General features: G+C 42.4%; 1 protein-coding gene across 1 annotated transcript in view; it reads right to left on the reverse strand.

Moving 5' to 3' along the window:
• Positions 1 to 1,748: 1,748 nt before the first annotated feature.
• abcg8 (ATP-binding cassette, sub-family G (WHITE), member 8) overlaps positions 1,749 to 24,114 on the reverse strand; it is a 57,705-nt gene continuing 35,339 nt past the window's right edge. The window contains exons 11-14 of the mRNA XM_041207403.1: positions 23,791 to 23,867; positions 13,548 to 13,815; positions 5,078 to 5,205; positions 1,749 to 1,886 (exon numbers count right to left, since the gene is read on the reverse strand). Coding sequence (XP_041063337.1) covers positions 1,749 to 1,886; positions 5,078 to 5,205; positions 13,548 to 13,815; positions 23,791 to 23,867 — 611 coding nt within the window. The remainder of the gene's footprint in view (positions 1,887 to 5,077; positions 5,206 to 13,547; positions 13,816 to 23,790; positions 23,868 to 24,114) is intronic.

Raw genomic sequence — 24,114 nt, forward strand, 5'->3', positions numbered from 1 at the left:
GGTGGTAAATAAGGAAATCATTACTCTAATTTTGTTTCATCTCTTGTCATTTTAATGTTTTCCATGGTAGATTGACAAAGGATATTTGGCAACAATATATACACTTAAATATAGTTCTACAATTCTAGAGATAGAGAGATTTTTATGTAATACTTTCCTGCCATCTGCTGGTTGTTCAGAAAATGGCAGTTGGGCACCATCCCAGGCTGATGGACCCAAACATGGAAATGTGTTCCCAGAGCCCTCAATTCAGTTACCAAAGGGCCTAACTAAATGTACAGACATGAAATTAATTCGCAGTCCCACTTAGAGAGCTCATAGATGGTTGGTGTGGGAAGTGGAAAAAGATCACATTGTCAGTAGTGGTCCTCTTCAATTGTTAAAGTAAAGGCACATTGTTGGTCAGAATAGAGGGAACATGATCCTTGAAGTGACTGATATTGAAACTCTGTGCTGAAATAAAGTGTATTTCAATCCTCAGCATCAAGCACCCTCACATTGAAGAGCACAAAAAAGTAATGAGTGTTTTGTGTTAATTTCAAAATCACCTTTATGCCATTTAAAAATATTTTAATTAACTTTTATATTTTAACAAGTTCTTGCAGTAAGATTTTAAGAACATCAGGGGGAAAACACATTTGGAAAAAGTTCATGCCATACCAAACTTGAACTCTAAATATAAAATGTAATGTTTCTTTAATAATCAGGCAACATTTGTTTAATTAATGCTAAGATGTTCCACTATGTACAGAACTTAATAACTAAACTGAATAAAGATAGATTTTCCAATATTGTGCCTATTTACTATAAATCTGAAGTCAAAAATGTCAACATATTAGAAGAAAAAGTAACTGCTTAATTTGCAAAAATCTCAAGAGCTGCAGAAATCTCTCTGGTACATTAGCTGTTCTGTGTTCCTGTGGGCATCCCAGGTGACTCAGTTCATTTGTATAGGACTTATGGGAGAACTTGCCATGCAGACAAGGAACCTCCATACAAACACAGGGATGTTGTTAGGCCATTTAGCCCTTCAAGGCTGTTCCACTATTCAGTTAATTCATGGTTGATCTCATTTACTCAATTTACCATAAACTCCATTTATCAACCTTTGCTCCATATCCCTTGATATTCTTATGCAACAATAATCTTTTGATCTCCAATTTGAATGCTTTGATTGACCCAATATCCAAAGCCATTTGGGAGAGAGGTTTCCAGATTTCTGATTTCAATCCTGAGTGGCCAGACTCCAATTTTAGGAGTCCAATTTAGGACTCCAATATTTGATCCCAGTCTAGCAGGTGAATCCTACTGGAAAGTCCAGCCTGGATGTTAAGAATGATCAGGCCCAGCGGAGATGTTGCCACAGATCAAATAGCCTACCATGATTCAATGACTAAGTAGGGTCACTCGGTTGAGATATCTGAAGGCACCTCAAACCCCGTAAAACCATATAGAACATGAGTCAGCCCCTTCAAGCCATATATTCGAAGGAAACAGTTCATTGAAAGGGGGTACAATTCACTAGTTTGTGATATTTAAAAGTTTCAGTCTGAAAACTTATTTCAGCTGATCATCAGTTAGTTATTGCAAAATTACTGATAATGTTGAAAAGCCAAAGCAACACTGTCAGGTATCTGATGTACTCCACCCTCAGGTCTCTGGGTGAAAGAAACATGAAGTCTTGGAATTAGTTGAAATGACTGTACTTAGAGTGCATTGAGTCCGACATAACTGTGGTAATTGTATTTTTACCAATCCTGATTTGATTTCTGTTTGACAAATCTCAATGATACATAGTAGAGAATCAGGAATCCAAAACATATAGCTATCAGGATGAGGTAGCACATGTACAGCGGTTCTGAGTCCATATCCATAGATTTAATTATCTAGAAATTCAGATTATAAAACAGAGAAAGAATGTTAGTTGTCATTCAGTCAGGTTTGCATTTTGCATCTAATATATTGTGATTCCATCTACGTAACACAGAACCACATAAACATCCTTCTCACTTGTTCGGTAGACTATCGTCTTTGGTCATTTTGAATCCATTTGGGTTAAATTAAGGTCTAGATTACAACAATTTGCTATAATATAACATCTTTAATTTAGTCAATCGTTCCTTATTTGACATGCTGACACAAAATCCTCTTTAGATTGCTCTTTCTCACTAATCTTTTCAGAATGTCAAGCAATAACAGTCAATAAGAAGCAATTTAAAGAGGTTTTAGGAACTACAGTTTCATTTAAAGTATGCATTAACTTTTTAAAACATTTTTCTTGTGCCGGAAACATGCTAGTCTAGAGGAACAATTTGGTATCCTATGAAGTTTAAAATGTATGGTCAAAGACATCTAAGCATCAAAAGGACATAATGCGCTTGGATTCATTAATATGAAATAAAAGACGATGAGTAATGTCATCCACATTCCATTCAGCCTCTCTACTTCATTGACCTCAGCAGATAAACCTTAAATATAGTTGTAGAGATCAGAAGGTCCCAGGTTCAATCTTTGATTTGGGTTGAACTATCTGATCGCAGGATGGCACAGGAAAGCACTACAATTAGTCGGTGTCCCTGAGTTAAAAATACTTTTCTCAGCCTTCTTTATCCCTTACAATTACAGATTTTTACAGCATAAGCTTGATGTTACCTAACCACCAGTTAAAACATAGAAGTTTACAGCACAGAAGACTGTTCAGCCCATTTTAACTTTGCTGACCCTTTGCCAGGGCAATCCACTTTGCATTAAACCACGCCTGTCAACTGTCTGCCCACTCTATTAACTCATTACTCAGTTCATAGATCTCTCATAGATCAATTTATGTATCTATTCAGCTGTTACTTCCTGTTCTTCCCCTTGCCCACCAAGTCAAACTTATCATCCTAGCCCTTAATCTTCAACTCTCTTTAGTTTCGCTCCCACCCAAATTCATCTGATCCATGAGACCATCCTTGGCACCATTCCCAATAAACTACTAACCATCCAACCTCCCTCCTTACTCTCCAGCAAGCTGACCTTATAAATATATTCTACTCCTCACCCCCATGCCTTTGCAAAATCACTGTCATTAACACCTCTTCAAAATAATTAACGCTCAATCTCTCTTTTCTTGCACGCTATTGCCTAACCTTCAACCTGCCTTTCCCCTTCAGAGTCCTCAGATATGTTGTTGCATCCCAGATCTGTGTCCATTTCTCCCACAATTCTATGTTTGAATCTCTTCAGTCAGGTGTCTACCCGTTCAAAACAGTGTCAATCAGTCACAAACAACATTCTTTGTGAGTGTGAACATAATGCATCACTCATCCTTGTCCTCCTCAACCTCTCTGTGACCTTTGACATGGTTGAGACCAAGTGTAGCCTTCAGGTAAAGTGGAATAGAGGAAGGGGCATAATTCAAAAAGAATGCACAGACGAAACCCAAAGTCATACATTCTGTCTTTGTTTTATTACAATACTTTGATTATATTTTAAACTAAGTAGCAAAACTTATGTGAATTTGGGAGGATGATGTTTCTCTCTAGTACAGCTAGAGCAGCTGGGAGGCACAATGCTAGACCATCACCACTGTTGCGCTGCCTTGCAAGTTTATTCAGGCAGTTTCAATTATAAATGCTAAGATGTGAATTTAGAAATGGAAGTGCAGTTTTTAAACCATTACATAGATAAATGTTAAATGTGTTATTAAAACTGAATTTCACTTGAACAATAAAAAACAAAGCAGATATGGTCCTCGTCAAACTTGACTTTTGTTTGGAGAAATCCTTATAGCTTGGGGATGGGAAGAACAGCTGGCTAAAGTCTGTCAGCAGTGGTCACAGCCATTTGACAAGCTGAATTGACAGTACTGCACTACATTGAACTCAAATCCATTTTTATTTCCTGCATTTTGGTACCATAGAATCATTTGATCTTACAGCACAGAAACAGGATATTTCATGTTTAATTGTTTGTTTTTCCATATGATCCACCTAAACTCACACTCTTGCTCCTGGTCCATGCCTGATACAAGTTCAATTCACAGGACATCCTTACTCTATTATGATAGGGAATATTACCATTCCAGTCAAGGGCACAGATGTAAGTAATAGCTACGCTGAAATCATGTTGAGACAAGCAAAATTGTTGCCAATTACAATGAGGAATGTAATATTAGAAGTTTCTTAACATTTGCATTTCATCAGGTATGACTTAAAAAGACTTATGGCAAAGACCATGGCATATGGAATTAAAAGGAATATGGTTACAGGGATAGACAGCTGAGAATAGAAAACAAAGGATTCCATGCCAAACACTCCTCTTTCTCAAACAACTATCTTCTTGCCTTTGGAAAAATGATTTGCGGCAGGGAATACCACATTCTAACTTCGCCTTTTTGTGATTTTCTTAAAACTTATGCCCCCTCATTACTGTCTTGCTGATGAATGAGTTCTACAACTGGATCTCTTCACAATCCTGAAGGCCTTTATCATAACTCCAACTTCAGTTTAACTAGGAGCTTGTGTAAGCTCAGAATTACCTCCATTTTTTCCATTGCAGGTTTCTAGATTTAAAAAAAAGATTCTTTTTGCCTTTTCATGGCTTCATCTACATGCACTATCCGTGTTAGTAACTTATGTATTTGAACTCCAAGGCCCTTATGCTCCATTTAAAATCTTGGTATACTTCCTTTCATCACTCTTACTTCTGAAGTATATTAGTTCACATTTTCCAAACTGATTTGCAACTATCACCTAGTCATCTATCTCCTCCTGCAGTCATTCACAATACTCATCATAATTTGCCATTTTGGTGTTAACTCAACTGCAGTGTCCAAATGATTTACAAAGATAAGAGCAGATCTTTTAAGTATAAGAAAGTTCCTTCTACCTTTATCCTTTGTTTTCTATTCTCAGCTGTCTATCCCTGTAACCATATTCCTTTTAATTCCATATGCCATGGTCTTTGCCATAAGTCTTTTTAAGTCATACCTGATGAAATGCAAATGTTAAGAAACTTCTAATATTACATTCCTCATTGTAATTGGCAACAATTTTGCTTGTCTCAACATGATTTCAGCGTAGCTATTACTTACATCTGTGCCCTTGACTGGAATGGTAATATTCCCTATCATAATAGAGTAAGGATGTCCTGTGAATTGAACTTGTATCAGGCCTTCAAAACCCCATCGGAGGAAGGATATTTTGGAAAACCAGGAAGCAACTGTGAATAAACAAACAAACATAAAAGTTAATTTTCAAATTCAATCTTTTTTCTTTGTTTATTTCCTTCCATAGTCACCCTTCAGCCCATTCAACCGAAAAATGAGATTTTAAGAAGTTCCAGCACTGTCTTTTTGTTTGAAACATATAAAATAGCATTTATAGACTAAGACAAAATGTAGGTATTGGTTATTCCACATGAATGATCCTTGAACTTGTGGAAGTTTGGACTCTGGCCTTTGAAATGCAACAAAACTACATGCCATATCTAGCATGCTGTAGTCATGTGACCTCTACCATGAGGAAGGCTGTGTAAGCTGCCATTTTACAATCAGTTCAATAAAGACGTACTATGATAAAGCATTGCTGTCTTTGAACTTGAATCATGGTGTTGGAAGTGAATTTACAAAAGAATTTTGAAACCTTGAAAATGTTGCAAAGAAGCCATGGCTCAGAAAGACACACAAAAATGTTCAAATCTGCTTAGAAAAAAAAGGAAAAGTGAACACAAACCAAAGGTTGCGAGTGAAATATTGGGTGAGTGACCAAGGCTGAAAACTTTTCCCTCCTTTCTCCAGTAGAACTGAGAGGCGATATGTGGTAGAATTGGCAGTTTTTCCACTTGCAGTGGCAAAACTATGAGTTAGCAACAAAGTCAATTAACAAGCCAGAAACAATAAGAGTAGCCACACTGCTAGGGAGGAACTGCTACTAATTGTATTTTACCTTAAATCTAACTGGCGAACAAAGAAAACAGACAACAGAGATTTTGAAAACCTTGAATACACATTTTGAACCCTAAGTGAACAATACTTATGAGTGTTAAGTATTCAACATTGGAGCTCAAGGGGGAAAGGCACCCATTGAACAGTATGTGAGTAAAGTAACACAGCTTGCAGAATCATGTGAATTTGGACAGCTAAAAGATGATCTGATTAAAGATAGAATATTTTTAGGCATACGAGACCCCTCAGTGAGAGAAATTCTACTGGAAGAGGAGAAACTTGCAATGAGAAAAGCGATAGATGTGCACAGAAATGCGGAGCACAAGTATGGCAGAACAGATCAGGAGATAAATTATGCTGAGACATTCCAGGCTGAAAGAACAGAGTAATTGCAGGCAAAGGGCAGGATATAAATACTGGGCAAAGGAAAAGAACAATTTCCCAGTGTGGGGAAAACAATGTTTTAACTGCAAAACTGAAAGAAGCAGAATAATTTTGCACACAAGTGTTTGTCAAGAAAGAAGCAAGACAAGTCCATACAAACAGCCACTGGAGAAATATCAGTAGGAGAGTCTAATGAAGCACTATACAGGATACAATAGGTTGGTTCTGTCAAGTCTGTAGGTGATAAATGGTTTGTGACTGTTACAATGACGACCACAGAAGGGGAGTATTTAGCAAACAAGAAATGTCAGATAGGTATTGGTGCATCATGCAACATAATGACCTTCACAGACTTGTGCAAAGTGGCTCAACATGGCGATCCAAAAATTACGACCTCAAAAGCTGAGGCTATATGAAGTTACAATATTCATACCGAGACGACAAATTTGGGAGCCAAATGCAATGGCAAGAAAGAAGATCTGGAGTTCCAGATCATAGATGGGATGCAACAGCTACTCATCTCAGCTGAAGCAATTCTAAACTTGGACTGGTATCCATGAATGTGCCAAGGCTTGCAATGAGTTGCAAGACACAAAACCATTGACTGCTGAACAGATCCTAGAAGAAGCGTTTACAGGGTTGGGATGTCCACCAGTAGCATATCATCTAGAAGTAGATGAGGGTGTAAGGCCAATTCGTCATCTGCTGAAATGAGTTCCAGCTGCCCTCTAGTCAGGCCTATGGAAAAGACTGGAGTAATCAAGAAAGTGACAACTCCTACAGACTAGATTAGCAGCATGGTAACAGTGAAACAACCTGGAAAGCTGCAAGCACGATTAGACCCAAAGGATCTAAATAGATCGCTAAAGGGATCTCACTACGCCATGCCAACCATCAAAGGGATTTTGCGCAACTTGCCAAGGCAAAGATCTTTACTACCCTAGATGTGAAGGATGGTTGCTGACAAGTGAAGCTGGATGAAAGCAGCAGCTCTATAATTACATTCTGGAAGCCGCTCGGGAGATACAGATGGTTGCGTATATTGTTTGGCATTTCGCTGACTCCAGAAGAGTATCAACCCACACAGCATAAGATAGTCAGTGATCTTCTTGGAGTGGAAGCCATAGTGGATGACCTACTCATCTATGGATGTGGACATACAATGGAAGAAGCCATAGCTGACCATGATCAGAACTTAATATGACTGCTAGAAGGAGTTTGCCAGATCAACCTGAAGTTGAGCAAGAAAAACGTCCAATTGGAGATGCCTGAAGTCAAGTACATAGGTTTTGTACTGACAGCAAAATGTCTTCAACCGGAGCCTGACAAGTTGAGAGCTATAGTAGCTATGCAGCAGCCAACAGATGTGAAAGCAATGCAATGATTTGTTGACTTTGTGAACTATTTAGTAAATGTTTTGCCTAATTTGTGGTCAGAGAGTAAACCATTATGCAAACTCACTTCCAAGGATGTGAAGTGATATTGGGGAACAGAACAAAAAGCAACATTCACTAAAATTAAACAACTAGAGATGAAAACGTCAGTGCTGAAGTACTATGCCATCAATGATGAAGTCACCTTGCAGTGTGACGCCAGTGAGATAGGTCTTGGAGTAACCCAAATGCAACAAAGATACCTGTCCCATTTGCATCCAGGGCACTAACACAAACAGAATGGCCCCTTGCTCAGATCAAGAAACAGTGCCAGGCTATTGTTTTTGCATGAGCATTTTCACTAATATTTGCTTGGGAGAGCCAAAGTCACAGTGGTAACTGAAGCTGACTTCAAAGCATTTTTCACAAACCACTACTATCTGCTCCAAAGCACCTGCAAAGAATGTTACTTCATTCACAGAGATATCGTCTGGATGTGTCGTACAAGCAAGGGACACGGGTGTACATTACAGATAAGCTGTTTGCAGCAGCACTCAGTCTGGTGTTCATGACATGAATCTCCTCCCAATCCATCTACCTCATCTTAGCCTTTCAGGACATCTTTCTAGTGCTTTTTCTCTGATGTATTCGTTTATTTTCCTTTTGAAGACATCTAAGCCATTTGCCTGAACCACTTCCTGTGATAGCGAGTTCCATATTCTAACCACCCTTCAAATTAAGGGGCTTGATTTTCAATCTGGGTTCAGGAACCCGGCGCCTGGATAATTTCTGAGTCCTGACCCCACACCTGCATCGCTCATTTGACACTATCTTCACTATCACTAATTGGGCCAGAGGTGATTTGGTGCCCACTTATTGGCACCAAGTATTACCAGAAGGTGGGAGTTACCTGCAGAGCATGATTGACAAAGATGCTAGGGCCTGCCGCTGCCTTGTAGAAAATAGAAGGCAGAACATCGAAGGGCCAGCAGCATCACTGCACAGAGAAGTTATCAAATGATCAAGTGAAAGGTTCTGCATCTGATCTCGCACAAGAAAACCCTAGTGGTTAACATTTTTCATCATCAAAAAAGTTACTTACATGCTCTCCACATTGAATCCGACAGCTGTGCATTAACGTGCATCAGACTGGTCGGGTTTGGCGATTTGCGATTTAAAAATCAGCTTCTGGCTCTTTCCAAACCTTTAATAAGCTCTTCAAGGAGCTTAACAGGCCATTAATTGGAGGCAAGTGGGTTCCCGACTCCCTCCACGCAACCCTTGCTTTGAAAATTCCAGTGTGTCCTGGAGGTATTGGAACAATAACATACCATCCAGGAGTGATATTCGCAAAGTGTGCCTGCTCCCCTTATTGGCCTGGTGGGTGATTGAAAATCCTAGCCAAGAAAATTCTCCTTATTTCTTTATTGGATTTATTAGTAAATATATTGTATTTATAATCCTTAGTTTTAGATTGTCCCAAAAGTGGAAGTATTCTCCCCCACATCCACCCTGTCCAACTTGTTCATAATTTTGAAGACCTCCATCATGTCTCCTCTAAGTCTTCTCTTTCTAAAGAGAAAAGCCCAAACCTATTCAATCTTTCCCAATGGGTATAACCTTTAATTTTTAGTACTATTCAGCAAAATCTTTTTTTGCACTTTCCCTACTGCTTCTACATACCTCTGATAATATGAACACTAGAACTGTCCCCGACCAGGACCCTTTACAAGTTTAACATAACTTCATTACTTTTGATAAAAGCAAAATACTGCGGATGCTGGAAATCTGAAACAAAAACGAAAATTGCTGGAAAAACTCAGCAGGTCTGACAGCTCTGTCTTCCTCTCCACAGATGCTAACGTTTCGAGTCCGTATGACTCAGTTCTGATGAAGAGTCATATGGACTTGAAACGTTAACTCTGTCTTCCTCTCCACAGATGCTGTCAGACCTGCTGCGTTTTTCCAGCAATTTTTGTTTTTGTTTCACTACTTTTGAATTCTATACTCTTAGAAATAAATCACAGTGCTTGTTTAGCAATTTTAACTGCTTTGCTAGCCTGCAATGCTGATTTGTTCATCTGTATCCCAAGATTCCTTTTGCTCTTCCATTCCATTCAGTTTCTTATTTTCCAAGGTATAGGTGATGTTTCAATTTTCCTATCAAAATGCATCACCTCACATTTTCTATCTTCAAAGTTAACTGGACTACTTGACCGCCCAGTCTGCAAATTTCCTAATGTCTTCTTGTATATATTACATTTCCTCACTGTTAGCTGTGCCCTCTAGTTTAGTATCATCTGTAAAATTTGACTAGGTTAGTTATTCCTAAATCCAAATTATTAATATAAATTATGAATAACACTGGTCTTAGGATTGATCTTTGTGGAGCATCACTTTCTAACTTCCTCCAATCTGAATAACTACCCTTTATCCCTACTCTCTTTTTTTTTGGCCAATTTGCTTTCCATTCAGCTATTTGCCCCCTGACTCAACATGCCTTAACCTTTGTCATGAGCCCACCATATGATACCTTATGAAAGGCCTTGTGAAAATTGAAGTATGTTCCAAGCTATTGCATTATCTTTGTCTACTCTTTCTGTTACCTCTTCAGAGAATTCTATCAGGTTAGTTAAACATTACTTAGTCTTTCAGAATCTACGCTATGTTTTATTGTGTTTTCCATTTCTAGATACTCTTGTATCACTTCTTTTATAATAGTTTTGAGAATCCTTCCTATCAAAGATGTTGAGTCTATAAATCCGAGGTTTTGTTCAATTTCCTATTTTGCACACAGGAGCAACATTAGCTGTATGCATGTCCTCTGGCACAACCTCTTATATGGAACTTTTGTATATAAATCTGATCTGGTGTCACTTGGGAGTGACCACCATCAGTAATCTTATCAAGGTTTTCAGATGTTTCGACTGTATAGTAGTGTCTTGGAAGTCACTTTCATTGCTTACAATGCATGACATAGGTGAAGGCAATGTAATTAAGTTTTCACTCACTTCTCTGGACATTGTGAGCAGGTATCTGTGAAATCATACTGAATATCAATGGGTAAAATACTCTTTATGTGGCTGATATCTGATGACACCCTGATTGAAAGACTGACAATTGTAACATAATTGCGGCAAGTTTATCAAGTGGTAATATGCAGTCAATTCCTGGGATGAAACATTTTACATTATAGGTAAAGTCATGATTGAAGTAATCTTTCTCTTTGGCAGAGAGAGATCCACAGCATAAAAATGAATTTTATCTCCACGAGAGTCATCTTGCAGAGTCTGTCAAAATTGTGGAAAATGAGAAAAGTCACTTGGTACAATGTAAAGCCATCATTGGAGAAAAAGATTCAATCATTTTCAAGATTAGGACTCACAGAATATAGCTTTAGTGTTATGCTGAACCAAATTTGATTTGGTGTCAACTTTATCATCCAAAACACTAATGTAAAAATTATTCCAATGCTCTATCCTTAAGAACACTAAATATAAAACTTCTTAAACATCTACATTAACAAAATGAGGTGATCTAGACATTTGCACGGGAGATAGATCTGAAAAGAAAAACTGGAAATTTGAAATAAAAATAGAAAATGCAAAAACTTGCTGTTCAGGGTTGGAACAAAAAGATAGGTTTTGTTAAAGGATCTCACCTAAACGGACCCACCTTTCTCTTAGATATTGGTCGATTTGCAAAGTATATGTAATTTTCTGTTCTTAATGTACATTTCTAATTACCAAGCTAAAGCATTTATTTTATTCACCTTTTTGTTAAATCTTACTTACCTAAATTCATAATAGGCACCTGTACAAAGAATATAAAATATCTGGCCATTATAAGGCAGTAGTGCATTTTAGTATTTGGGATAATTGAATTAACATCCATATTCTTTTTTGCAACATTAAATGTAGGAAAAATGTTGCAGTGGACTATGAAGAAACAAATGATTACAAATAAAAATAAACACTGAAAAGTTCACAGCTTATTATTTATTACAAATTACTATTAATAAAGATCTTTCATCGGGTGGACTAATAGCAACCAATATATAATGAAAACATGAAACATTGAACATCAGCAACAAATTGCAATAATAGCCCAGATCTTCAGCAAAGCAGCAATAATCATCAGATTGCTGCTCCGCTTGAACCTTTCCACCTCTAGATTCTGCTCTGCATTTCTTGCCTTGCTTTTTTTCTTTCCTTGCTCCGGAAATGCTGAGTGCAGTGTCCATTGGAGAACTCCATTGCAGCGCTGTAGTGTCGGGGGCAAGATACGCCCCTTTTTATGGCACTAGTTGCCAGATGGTAAGTTTAAAGGTCCAGTGTGAATGTTAGTAAATGGGTGAATGGGTGAATGTTAGTGAATGGATGAATGAGTGAATGGGTAGGGTGGGTAGGTGGGTGAGGTAAGTGGATAGGGTTGGTGAGGTAAGTGGGTAGGGTGGCAGGTGGATAGGCTGGTAGGTGGATCAAGGAGTAGTCGGGTCATGTTGGGTGGGGGAGTCAGGCCAGGGGCTAGTCGGGTGGTGAGGTTAGTCAGGTCTGGTTCGGGGGTGAGGAGGTAGTCTGATCGTTGTGGGGAGTAGTCAGGTTGGGTTGGGTCAGAGGGTAGTATGGGACGTTAGTATAAGTGATCGGTGGCGGTGGTGGGGGGGGGGTTCAGTTCTGTAGATACCCAGGAGTTAGACTAGGATTCTTCTACCTGACATTTCCTGGGTAACTATTCAGTTATGTCCCACAGAACTGTCCACAGTCTCCAACTCTAATTTAGAGTTGGAGATATTTGTGAAGAGTCCCAGAGAGCAGGGGAATTGCTCATCGTAAGTTCAAACTTCCGAGGCAAGTCCCACAGAGACTTCTGCGGAATCCCGACACACATCTTGGGTCATATGTCCTGTTTCTGATGATCCGATAACTGGAAGATCTGGGCCTACACAGATAGCACCTTTCATGTCAGAAAAATCCCAAGGCACAATTATTGACACAAAACCAAAGGTAGAGATGTTAGGAGGTTTGACTAAAAGCTTTGTCAAAGTGGTAGGTTTTAAGGAGGGTCTTAAAAGGAGGAGAAGGAACTGGAGGGGCAGATAGATTCAGGAAGGGAATTCTACAGCTTAGGCCCTAGACAGGTCAAGCCACCAATATTTGAACGAAGAGAGTGAAACATATGCAAGAGGCCACAACTGGAGTAACTCAGAGTTCTCAGAGTATTATGGGGCTTGAGGAGGATACACAGATTGAGAAGGGTAAGGCCATGGAAGGATTTGAACACAAGCATGAGAATTCACCCAAGAAGCCTCCTACTGCATCAACATTTGTTATGGCACTGAACATCTCTACTTTTGTTTCTTTCGCATGCCTTTACTCTCCAACCCCCATATCCTTCTCTCTTTCTCATCCCCCTCATGTTTATTCCCAACCCACCCAATTTACCAGAGACCACTACAACCAACCCAACCTAGCAGCCAGAGCCAATTAGATGCACAAGGCACAGAAGTCAATTTGAAATTAAATACCATCTTTAAAAATTGACGATATCTTATGAAACATTACCTTCAAGAGAGGAGATCGGGGTAAAAAGATCATTAACCGGATGGAACGGTATTTCAGAGTGGGATACATTGAAACAGCCTATACTTTTTAAACCGAATGAATGAGTTTTAAATCAAATGTGTGAAGCATAATTGCTCTACATGTTGAGTTTTATTTAGTGAAAGCCAGAAGGTATCTTATGCAAAATTGTGAGGTGCAACATGCAGGAAACTGTGCTCATATTAAGAGCCATATAATACTACATGTACATAAGAAATTACTCACACAGCATTCTATACCAAATTTAAACATGCTTACCTGTCCACATATTTTTTAGACTAATAACAAAGCCTCCTGTTAAGTAGAAAATTGTGAAAAAAACATTTCCTATTAAAGAAGATAACTGCAGCATTGGTAGTAATGCTGAGACCCACAAAGCCATTACTCTGCTGCAGTAAACCACGAGCCACACCAGCAGAAAGTTCAGGAGGAACGGACTAGCCTCAGGTCTGAGAGCTGCTATCCAGTAGATTGGGACGCCATAGATTATTACAAAAGCACAGTGTTCTGGGAGTTCCCCCAAAAGCTGTGGGGTAGAAAGAAAATGCCAACTGGTTATTAACAAAGTGAGATAACAAATTAAGTATAGTGAGCATTGCCAATCACATTATGACATTCTATTGTACCATACCTTCTGATATTTGGCAATTTGTTTATGGTTGTCTAGTGAATACTTGCCTAGAGTTTCCATGTGGTGTTGTGCTGTGTTACTTTGGCAGAAGAATAATGGAAACCTTGGGGTGACAGCATAACTGGAAATTCTACCCCACTGATTTTATAATGCTCACCACTTTACCACAATCTCTTATGGTGCACATTGGGCTAGGTTTGGCATTGTGTACATCTGAATGGCTACTAATGGATTTTAGACAAACTCAAAATATTGTTTGCTTTTGGGACCCAATTTTTCACTGCCAACTGATTAGCATAGGTTTGTCCACAGATTTAGATGGGCAAACAGTGCACACCAGTGGGGGAGCGTAAAATTGCATCTCAGTGAAATTTAATGGAGAATGTTAGAATAGGGAGACAAAATCTATGGAACCAGTAACAGCCGCAAAGGGCATCTCAACCCATTATCAGCTTTTATCTAGGCTAACAATCAGGGGACCAAAAGAAAGGTATAAATGAAGGAAAAGCAAACCTAAGGTACAATTAAGAATCTGCAGGAAGGTAATGGAGCCTACACCGAGTTTGTTGGCTACTACTGCAGAGGTGATGCAGTATGGAGGTAGCTGTGAAGAGGGATGCAGGGATGTTATCTCTCTCATTCTATGGGACCATGAGAAAGAACTTGCACTTACATACCATCTTCCACAATCTCGGGACATCCCAAAGTGTTTTACAGCCAATTATGTACTTCCGCAGTGTAACTAATCTTGTATTGTAAGAAACACAGCAGCCAGTTTGCATACAACAGGACCTTAAAACAGCACTGAAATAAATGAACAGATCATCTGGTTCTAGATGTTGATTGAATGATAAACATTGAGCAGAACTGCAGAACTTTCTCGTTCTTTTTCAAATTGTGATCTTTTACATACACCTACGAGGACAGACATTTAACATCTTATCTGAAACAGCACCTCTGCCAGTGCAGCACTCCTTCAGTATTGCAGTGTAGTGTCAGCCTAAATTATCTGCTAAAGTCTTTGGAACAGGGCTTGAACCCAGATCTTCCTAACTCAAAGGCAAATGCTACCACTGAATCAAAGTTGTCACCCCCATTTGCAGCAGTCTAAAGCTTAGCAGTGAGATTAGTCCTGGTTTGCCAGCAAAGAACCAGCACAAACAGCATGGAATGAATGGCCTCTTACCATGCTGTAACTTTTAGTGGTTCAATGGCCTCCCACTGAAGTATCAGCTTGTGCAAGCAAACTAAAAGAAGTGAAAAGAAGTGTGCTATTGTTGAGAGGGTTGCAGTATACCCAAGTGTCAGCAGACACTACATTGAGTTTAATGACTTGCACGTGGAACAGTTTGTTACAGGATATAAGTGAAGGGGAAGGCTGGAGATGTAACTCAATTGCCAATGGCCATTCACGGTAATCTTCTCAACCATAGGCATCGGCCATAATAATGGAGTGAGTTTTTCACTCAGTGGTACCATTCCCATCTTTGACTCAAGAGGTGTGGGAATTGTACCCTGCTCCTGACAGTCCTGGTGTGTAACGATATAAACTCTAGCTTTGAATTCTGGGTTGATGGCCAGAGGATTACCCACAGTGAGCGGGTGGGGGGTGACCCTCCCTCCTCTTGTGGGAGTCCAAAAAACCCTCCCACCATATAGGATTAAGATCTGCCATAAGCCTAGGGCAGGATTTTCCAGCCTCGCCCGTGGTGGGCCTCATGGCCGGTGGGAGTGGAAAATATGGCGAGATCATAAAAATCAGTTTACCGCCACCCGGGATCATCTGCTCCAGCAGCCAATGGCAGGCTCTGTTTCCCGCCATGGCAAGTCGGCAACGTCACCTTAATACATTTGTATCTCATTATTGGGGCAGCTCACCACAATCATCCCCTCACACTGGATCAAGAGGACACGTTGGCGCCAATTAGATCAATGTGTTTCACAATAGCATATAAACAACGTGCACCCGGAAATCCGCAATTCGCCCATGACTTGGCGGTTTGGTCTCCTACCTTGCAGAGCGCAGCGCTCGCAACAATTCGGACTCAGCTCCAGGCTTCACAGGCAGCACCACATTGCTTTCAGAGAGGTGTCAGAAGCAAGTCTAACAACAAAACCAGTGGTAAGGTGCGGGTGGCTTTTAATCTGCTGCAAGGCAAGGGCTCCACTGAGGGGTAAGAGTGGGGAAGGTTGCACTCAGACGCGTGACTGGAAAGATGGGCAGTGGGGAAGCGTCCTCAGTGCCAGGATGGGGAGAGAGTTGGTAACAGGATGACATAAGCGACTTTGGGCCAGAATGGAAGGATAGCCGAGTGAAGAAGCGCTTTAGTGTTGAGTTTACAAAGACTGTCCTTGTCCCAGTCTAGGCTGGGGGAGGGCATGTCATTCTAGTCTCAGTCATGCCCCAGGATGTTGTGTGCAGGGCATTGTCGTCACATCACGCACGTTGGTCTGGCATCACACTGCAACCTTTAGATGGGGAAAAGGTATTGTGGGGGTATTCGAGGGTGTCAGAAGGTGGGCAGGAGGTGGTGGTGTATATGTCAGACTGTGCAAGTGTCCTCAAGATGAGGAGAGGTGAGGTCCACAAGGTGCTTAGGCACATTTACCTCACCATGTTCAGGGGGTAACAAAGGGATATCCACCACAATCACGATGGGATCAAGGAATACAGGGGGAGGATTGATAGGTTCTTGGAGGGAGGGAAACCTGAACATTAAACTCCTCCAAGACAATGGAAAGGATTTCTACACTCACACAGGGAACGTCCAAGTTGGTCTAGCAGTGAGAGCTCAGCACCGCCATCTTCCTACCTGCAGCGATGACACAGTGCAAAATTAAAATGAGGAGAAGCTCTGCTGGTGAGGGCTCTGAGTGCAGAGTGGAGGGAAGGTGCATGCACTGGGGTGGCCAATTAAAAGGGGCACCCAACTGAACCGTGCATTTCTAAATGAGGAGAGAGGCGCAGTGAGACATGTTAGCAGCCGTTCAATGACAATGCAGGGAATCAGGAAAGTGAAGTAATGTTGTGCATTCAGCGAGATTAATCTTGCAAAATGGCACTAATTGATCCCCTTGTTCACAGTGTGGAGATTCCCCAAAGCAGTAACACACTCCAGAGAAATTGGGTGACTGGACAAGCTTCAGGTGCGTGTTACAATCATGGTGCTGGCAGCTTCACAGAAGAGAAGCCTCAGGCCCCCCTCAAATAATTCAGTTCCTGACTAAACATTTGCCCTCATGTGTATTCCAAAAAGTGTGCTATTAGAATGCAGTGAATAAGGATCCACATGCCTGGGCTGAAAGCAGCACATCCAAGCACCTGGCCAAAGCAATCTCAAAGCAGTTGGCCATGTAAAGGGGTAGGAGGGGAAGGCGCACCGTGAAATGAACCCTGCGCTGACCTGGATTTGTGGGGTGATTAGTTTCTGACACTGGAACAAAGCCCTTGAACCCACATTCAGTGAAGAGTCATTGACAGAAAGAGGACCTTTGCAGGCTGATGCTGAATCATGTCTGTTTCTCATTGATACTGCACAGAGGAGACCATCAGGAAAGTGAAGCCTGGATTTAATGCTGCCTGCATAATTGCATTCAGGTGGGAGAGAAGGAGGAGAAGACTGCAACAGAGACAACAGGCTTGCCAAAATGAGGAGCTAATCTCTGAAGACCAAGGGGCAGCATGGCCCCATCTGGTCACAGATGTTGAGGCTCACAGATACATCAAGCGTAGTGTCTTGCAAGACCTAGGGTGCACACAACTTGCTTGCCTTATCTGCAGATAAGCAAGAGACAGTGCTGCCGGCATGTCTGCATGTCCAGGGAATGGAACTCAAATTTGCCATGTTCTCCAGGAATTGGCGCCATGGGGAGTGGGAGGACATCCACTGGCACTGGCTGTAAAAATAACCATCACACTGAATTTCTACATGAGCGACTGCTTCCAGGGTTCCACTGTGGACCCCTGAGATCTCTCAAGCATCCACTCACAAATGTATACATGAGGTGACAAACGCCTTTATCGCAGAATTATACCACCTTTGCTAGGAGCTTTGCAGCAATCTCCAGATTCCCACAGGCACAGGTTGCCATCGACTGCACTCATGTGGTTATAAAAGGTCCTAGGGAGCAGGCACTCCAATACATAAACAGAAAAGGCTTCCACTCGCTTAATGTACAACTGGTCTGTGATCATAAGAAACTTATCCTGCAGGTTTGCGCCAAATACTACAGAAACACCCATGACTCAGACACTTGGAGTAGGCTGCAGATGCCGAACATCTTTGAGGGACCACACAGGATCGAGGGACCACACAGGCATGTGTGTGCGTGAGGCCCTTAAAGCAACAAGTTTCCAAGAGGAGGATGATGAGTTGTAGTGAGTACCCTCTTGGACAAGTGCCCTCCAAAATGAACACCAGCATTGTTATTTCTCTCATTTCAACCATGCACTTCAATATGAGAGTGAATAGTTATACATTAGGTTCACATTGTCCTGATCCTTTGAAGGATGATGAAGTCTTGGGGACATGTGTCGTTGCTGAGATGAGCTGCTAACTGGAGGAGGGAGTCCCGACATCAGATGTCAGAAGATGCTGCCTCTTCAAGCATCTCTCCAACATCGCAGTCACAACAGCAGCCTACAAGAGCCAGGAGTTGTTCCACTATCCTCATTGGGCTCGTAGCTATGTGCCTTCAATGTGACAAATCTCCTCAAGGAGATCCATCTCCAGCAACAGGACAACACATTCTATGTAATGTCGATGGTAAAACTGATAGGTGACAATTGGGCCAAGGCAGCCAGGGATGTTCCGCAGGTGCGCATCTAACCAAAGATGATTCAACCCTCTGTGTCACCTTCTTCTCTATCACGTGAACACCCGACACTCTCAGTTAGGGATATTGGCCCACTTTTATCCTGACCTTACTATGCATGTGGACTACCTGAAGATGGCGACATTCAACCACTTCCATGCCAGACAATAAAATGCCTCCTCTTTAAGATACACATTATGCTCTCATGGCCAGCCCTGACCCTTGCGAACTCCAAAATGCTCAGACACCATGAAGCCCTCAAGGTCATGAGTTGTTGCTAGTAAAGAGCAGGCTTCAGCTTCAGTATCCTTGCTCCTGTCCCAGTGCTCCCCTCATTATTCTCTAAAGCTACAGTGTGCACTTCCAGAGCGTGCTCAAAGGCTCTACTGACCATCAAATATTACCATTTGAAATTAGCATCACATCTTGGCAAGTGTTTAGGTGATGAGATGGACAGCACTGCATCCAACATTGTAACAAGAGCCTTGTGGGAAGACAATTACAGGCTGAGAAATGATCAGGGTTGGAGGTTCCAGCATCAGGGCAATAATGCGGCTGAGAGGGGCAGAGCTTCAGCACCTTGAAGTGGTAAGGTGCTCCCACTTATTGGAGAGCATAGCAAATGTACACTGGGAAAATCAGAAACGTGGCTGGCAGTCTGGAGTGGACATGAGCTGTGAGCATGGGCTCATGGCATGAAAACCCTGCTGGATGACAGCGAGCACATGGAGTTGCATGATATATGATCATTCTCCATGTGTAAAACATATTTCTCTTTGTACATTACATCTTCACCTTTCAAGAATGCAGATGAGATAGGAGATTATTTCGGCCCCTCCAGAGGTTCCCAGCATCACAGATGCCGGTCTTCAGCCAATACACTCCACATGATATCAAGAAATGGCTGAAGGCACTGGACACTGCAAAGGCTATGGGGCCTGACAATATTCCGGCAATAGTACTGAAGACTCCTGCTCCAGAACTTGCCACGCCCCTAGCCAAGTTGTTCCAGTACAGCTACAACACTGACATCTATCTGGCTGTGTGGAAAATTGCCCAGGTATGTCCCATCTACGAGGGGCAGGACAAATCCAACCTGGCAAATTAACACCCCATTAGTCTACTCTCAATCATCAGTGAAGTGATGGAAGGGGTTATCAACAGTGCTATCAAGCGGCACTTGCTAGAAATAACCTGCTCAATGATGCTCAGTTTGGGCTCCAACAGGATCAGTCAGCCCCTGGCCTCATTACAGCCTTGGTTCAAACATGGAAAAAAGCTGAACTCCAGAGGTGAGGTGAGAGTGACTGCCTTTGACATCAAGGCAGTATTTGACCGAGTGTAATTCAAGGAGCCCTAGCAAAACTGGAATCAATAGGTATCAAAGGGGAAAACTCTCTGCTAGTTGGAGTCATGCCTAGCACAAAGGAAGATGGCTGTGGTTGTTGGAGGTCAATCATCTCAATTCCAAGACATCACTGCAGAAGTTCCTCAGGGTAGTGTCCAAGGCCCAACCATCTTCAGCTGCTTCATCAATGACCTTCCTTCCATCAGAAGGTCAGAAGTGGGGATGTTTGCTGATGATTGCACAATGTTCAGCACCATTCGCGACTCCTCAGACACTGAAGCAGCCCATGTCCAAATGCAACAAGTCCTGGACAATATCCTGGCTTGGGCTGACAAGTGGCAAGTAATATTTGCGCCACACAAGTATCAGGCAATGACCATCTCCAACAAGAGAGAATCTAACCTTTGCACCTTGATATTCAATGACATTACCATTGCTGAATCCCCTACTGTCAACATCCTGGGGGTTACCATTGACCAGAAATTGAACTGAACTAGCCATATAAATATTGTGCCTACAAGAGCAGGTCAGAAGCCAGGAATCCTGCGGTGAGTAACTCACCCCCTGACTCCCTAAAACCTGTGCATCATCTACAAGGTACAAGTCAGGAGTGTGATGAAACACTCCTCACTTGCCTGGATGAGTACAGCTCCCACAACACTCAAGAAGCTTGACACCTTCCAGGACAAAGCAGCCCGCTTGATAGTTTGTGGATGTGGTGCCAATCACTTCCTCCACCACCGACACACAGTAGCAGCAGTGTGTACCATCTACAAGATGCACTGCAGGAACTCACCAAGGCTCCTTAGACAGCACCTTCCAAACCCATGACCACTATCATCTAGAAAGACAAAGGCAGCAGACACTTTGGAACACCACCACCTGAAAGTTCCCCTCCAAGCCACACACCATCCTGACTTGAAAATATATTGCTGTTCCTTCACTGTCGCTGGGTCAAAATCCTGGAACTCCTTCTATGAATGTACCTACACCACATGGACTGCAGCGGTTCAAGAAAGCAGCTCACCACCACCTTCTCAAGGGCAATTAAGGATGAGCAATCAATGCTGGCTTAGCCAACAACACCCACATCCTATGAATGAGTTAAAAAAAAACACCTCTACCTCAATCTTACACAGCCAAGAATAAACATGACATGACCCTGCAAAACATGTGAACAAGGTTGCTTCCGCGAGCACACTTAACATTAAGGTCGAGGGATCACTACTGTTGAGAATAATCTGAAAAGGGGGAGCATAAGCAGTAGTGATATGGAAGCACACTACATAGATGAGAGGCCCAAAATAGCGACATCCGCGATAATTGGGGGGAGGCACCTGGTTGACAGCAACACAGCAGAGGCATACACAAGAGGAGATGTGAAACCGGTGTGATTCTATTACATATGTGGTGTGAACCCGTGCCAACATTGTGCTCCTAAATTTTTTTAACTTTCCTCATCCTCCCTCCATGTCTGGGGGCATCCCCAATATCCACAATGGAGGTGGAGGCAGCCTGGTGACCACTATGCTTTGTTGGCTATGATGACTTTGCCGGGTGTACTCTGGAGGGCTGAGGTCTGGAGGGCTCTGGCCTGCTTTGAGTGTCCTGCTGTGTGGCAGTTGGACCCTCCTCAGCCTGTGGAGCTGGAGGTAATGGGCTCACCAGGAAGAGGGGATTGGGATTGGCTGGACACTCCTAGAGTCACCTGGGTGGATGGCTCCAAGGTGTCCATCTGCTGGTCCTCCTCCCTATGGGTGCCCAAGGGCCCCTGGCTGACTGCTTGAGGAGAAAGGGCAACTGGATTGAGATTCAGGTGCACCCCCCCGTCACACATGGATGCCACCAACGGCTACAGCGATGGGAGTGCAGCTCCTGCACCAGCACAGAACTGATGTCCTGGACCAAGATCTCCATGGTGGCCACCATCCAGCCAGTGTTGACCTCGGTGCATTGGCATGCTGGCACTATCGCTTCACACTGAAGACAGATGGACTCCTCCATCATCCATTGCAATCTGAGGAATGCAGCTGACATACCTTTCTAATCCTTCCATGATTGTCAACTGATTTAGGACTGAGACCGGAGTCTCATTATCTGACTCGCACTCGGCAGAATCCTGGCCTCCAGCAGTCCTCCAAACGCCAGCGACCTTGGATGTCCCTGCCTCTGCCTGCTGTGGACCAGACTGTGTGCTGTGCTTACCAGATTGTGACTCTGAGCTGGCTCTTGAACTAGGTTCCACCGAGGTGCGTGCCTCTGCGATGCTGGAGGGTGGGGGTGAGCACTGTGATGGGTTTTCTGCTGTGGTGTCCTCAGAATCCTCATCCCAGGTGTCATCAGGCTTCAAGCTAAGGGCTGGCTGGTTGAGGCCATCGGGCACTTGGCTGAGGTTCCTCAGATAAGTAGTGCATGGCAGGCGACTCTAAAACAGGGCGATGTATTCGTACTATGGTTGTTTGAGAGATGAGTTGGTGCAGAATCCTCACATGAGTGTTTGCTGCTGACCTCATCATTGCTGCAGGCACAATCCACATCCTCTCTGGCCAACTCAGTGGCTCAGTTTTCAAACTGACAGAGGACCTTGAGTTCTGGCACTCTACCCCTGGTCTGGGACCTCTCCCTGCGATTGCATGCAATCTTGTCCTGCATAAAGACAGCTGGAGAGAGCATGAGCAAGATGCATGCCAGGGCAGATGATAAGGATGCCTGGATGTGTGGGTAGTGAGGAGAGCCACAGATGGGATGAGGACACGATCTTCAGGGGAAACGAGCCCAGATGGAGATCTGAGAGTGTGTGTAAGAGTGAGCTGGCAGCGAATGAGACGCCAGTGAATGTGTGATGAGCTTGAGAGTGTATGAGTTGAGAGTGATGAGAGTAATGATAAGATCATTTATCCTCTTTCTGCACTGGGTGCCTGACCTCTTCTGTGCAATGGTGCCACTGACCACCACTGCCACTGCCTCCCAAGCCAGATTGGTGAGGTTGCTGGACTTGCTGTGGCCTGAGCAGAGGTAGAGGACATCAAGGTGGGCCTCAACTGTGTCCAAAAAGTGTTCCAGTGAGGCGTCACTGAATTTAGGGCCTGCCATCTTCTTGGCTTTTGGGACCATGTCTTCAGTGGAGCAGTCCTGGTCTTCAGACATTGAGAATGCTGTGCGCTGCTGCATTTTAAATATGGCGCCCGGAGTGAGGAAGCCACGAGCTCATGGAGGAGTGGGTGAATCAGAGGCCACCCATCAGCGATCCAGCTTGTTTCCCATGAGTGCATATCTAATGAGGCGTGAAGCGGATAATATGGCACAAAAACCCACCATTGCAGCCAGCGGGTAAAACATCATTTTCACACCCGCCACCAGACAGTGCAATGAGGGGAAAATCTACCATAGTTATGGCATTCATGTTGTAGCCTGTTAGACTGTTAATCAAACTGCGACTCTTTCTACTATTTCAACCTGTTCTCTAAAGCAATAATGTAAAGATGCAAAAATAACAAAAAATACCATTTATAACACACTCATAAAAACATGTATATTATATATGATTCTCTTGTATAAATCATACCCTTTATAGACATGGCTTTACTCCTTTAAAATATTTTCTTTCCATAATTTTCCCAGCAGATTTTTATGTATAATTCTTTCATTCTTTAACATTTATTGTACTTCTACTTCTTCACTGTCAGCAAAGTGAGAAATAAAATTACCTTAGCAAAAAAATAAGGAGTAATAGAATACATCCCATCCTCTAATTCATGGTAAAGCATTGCCCTTTCTGAATGACCTAGGAAAAGATAATTGTGTTCAGTTCAAAAGAAGCTAACAACTCGTCTTGACTGTATACCAGTATTCTGGTGTTCAAAAGAAAGAAGAAAGAAAGACTTGTATTGACACAGCATCTTTCACAATCTGGAGGAGACCAAAACACCTTATGACCAATTAAATACCTTTGAAATGTAATCATTATTGTAATGGAGGAAACACGACAGTCAATTTGCACACAGCAAGGTCCCACAATAAAGACAGATAAT

This window comes from Carcharodon carcharias, chromosome 2 (assembly GCF_017639515.1).
Source record: "Carcharodon carcharias isolate sCarCar2 chromosome 2, sCarCar2.pri, whole genome shotgun sequence".
Taxonomy (NCBI): domain Eukaryota; kingdom Metazoa; phylum Chordata; class Chondrichthyes; order Lamniformes; family Lamnidae; genus Carcharodon; species Carcharodon carcharias.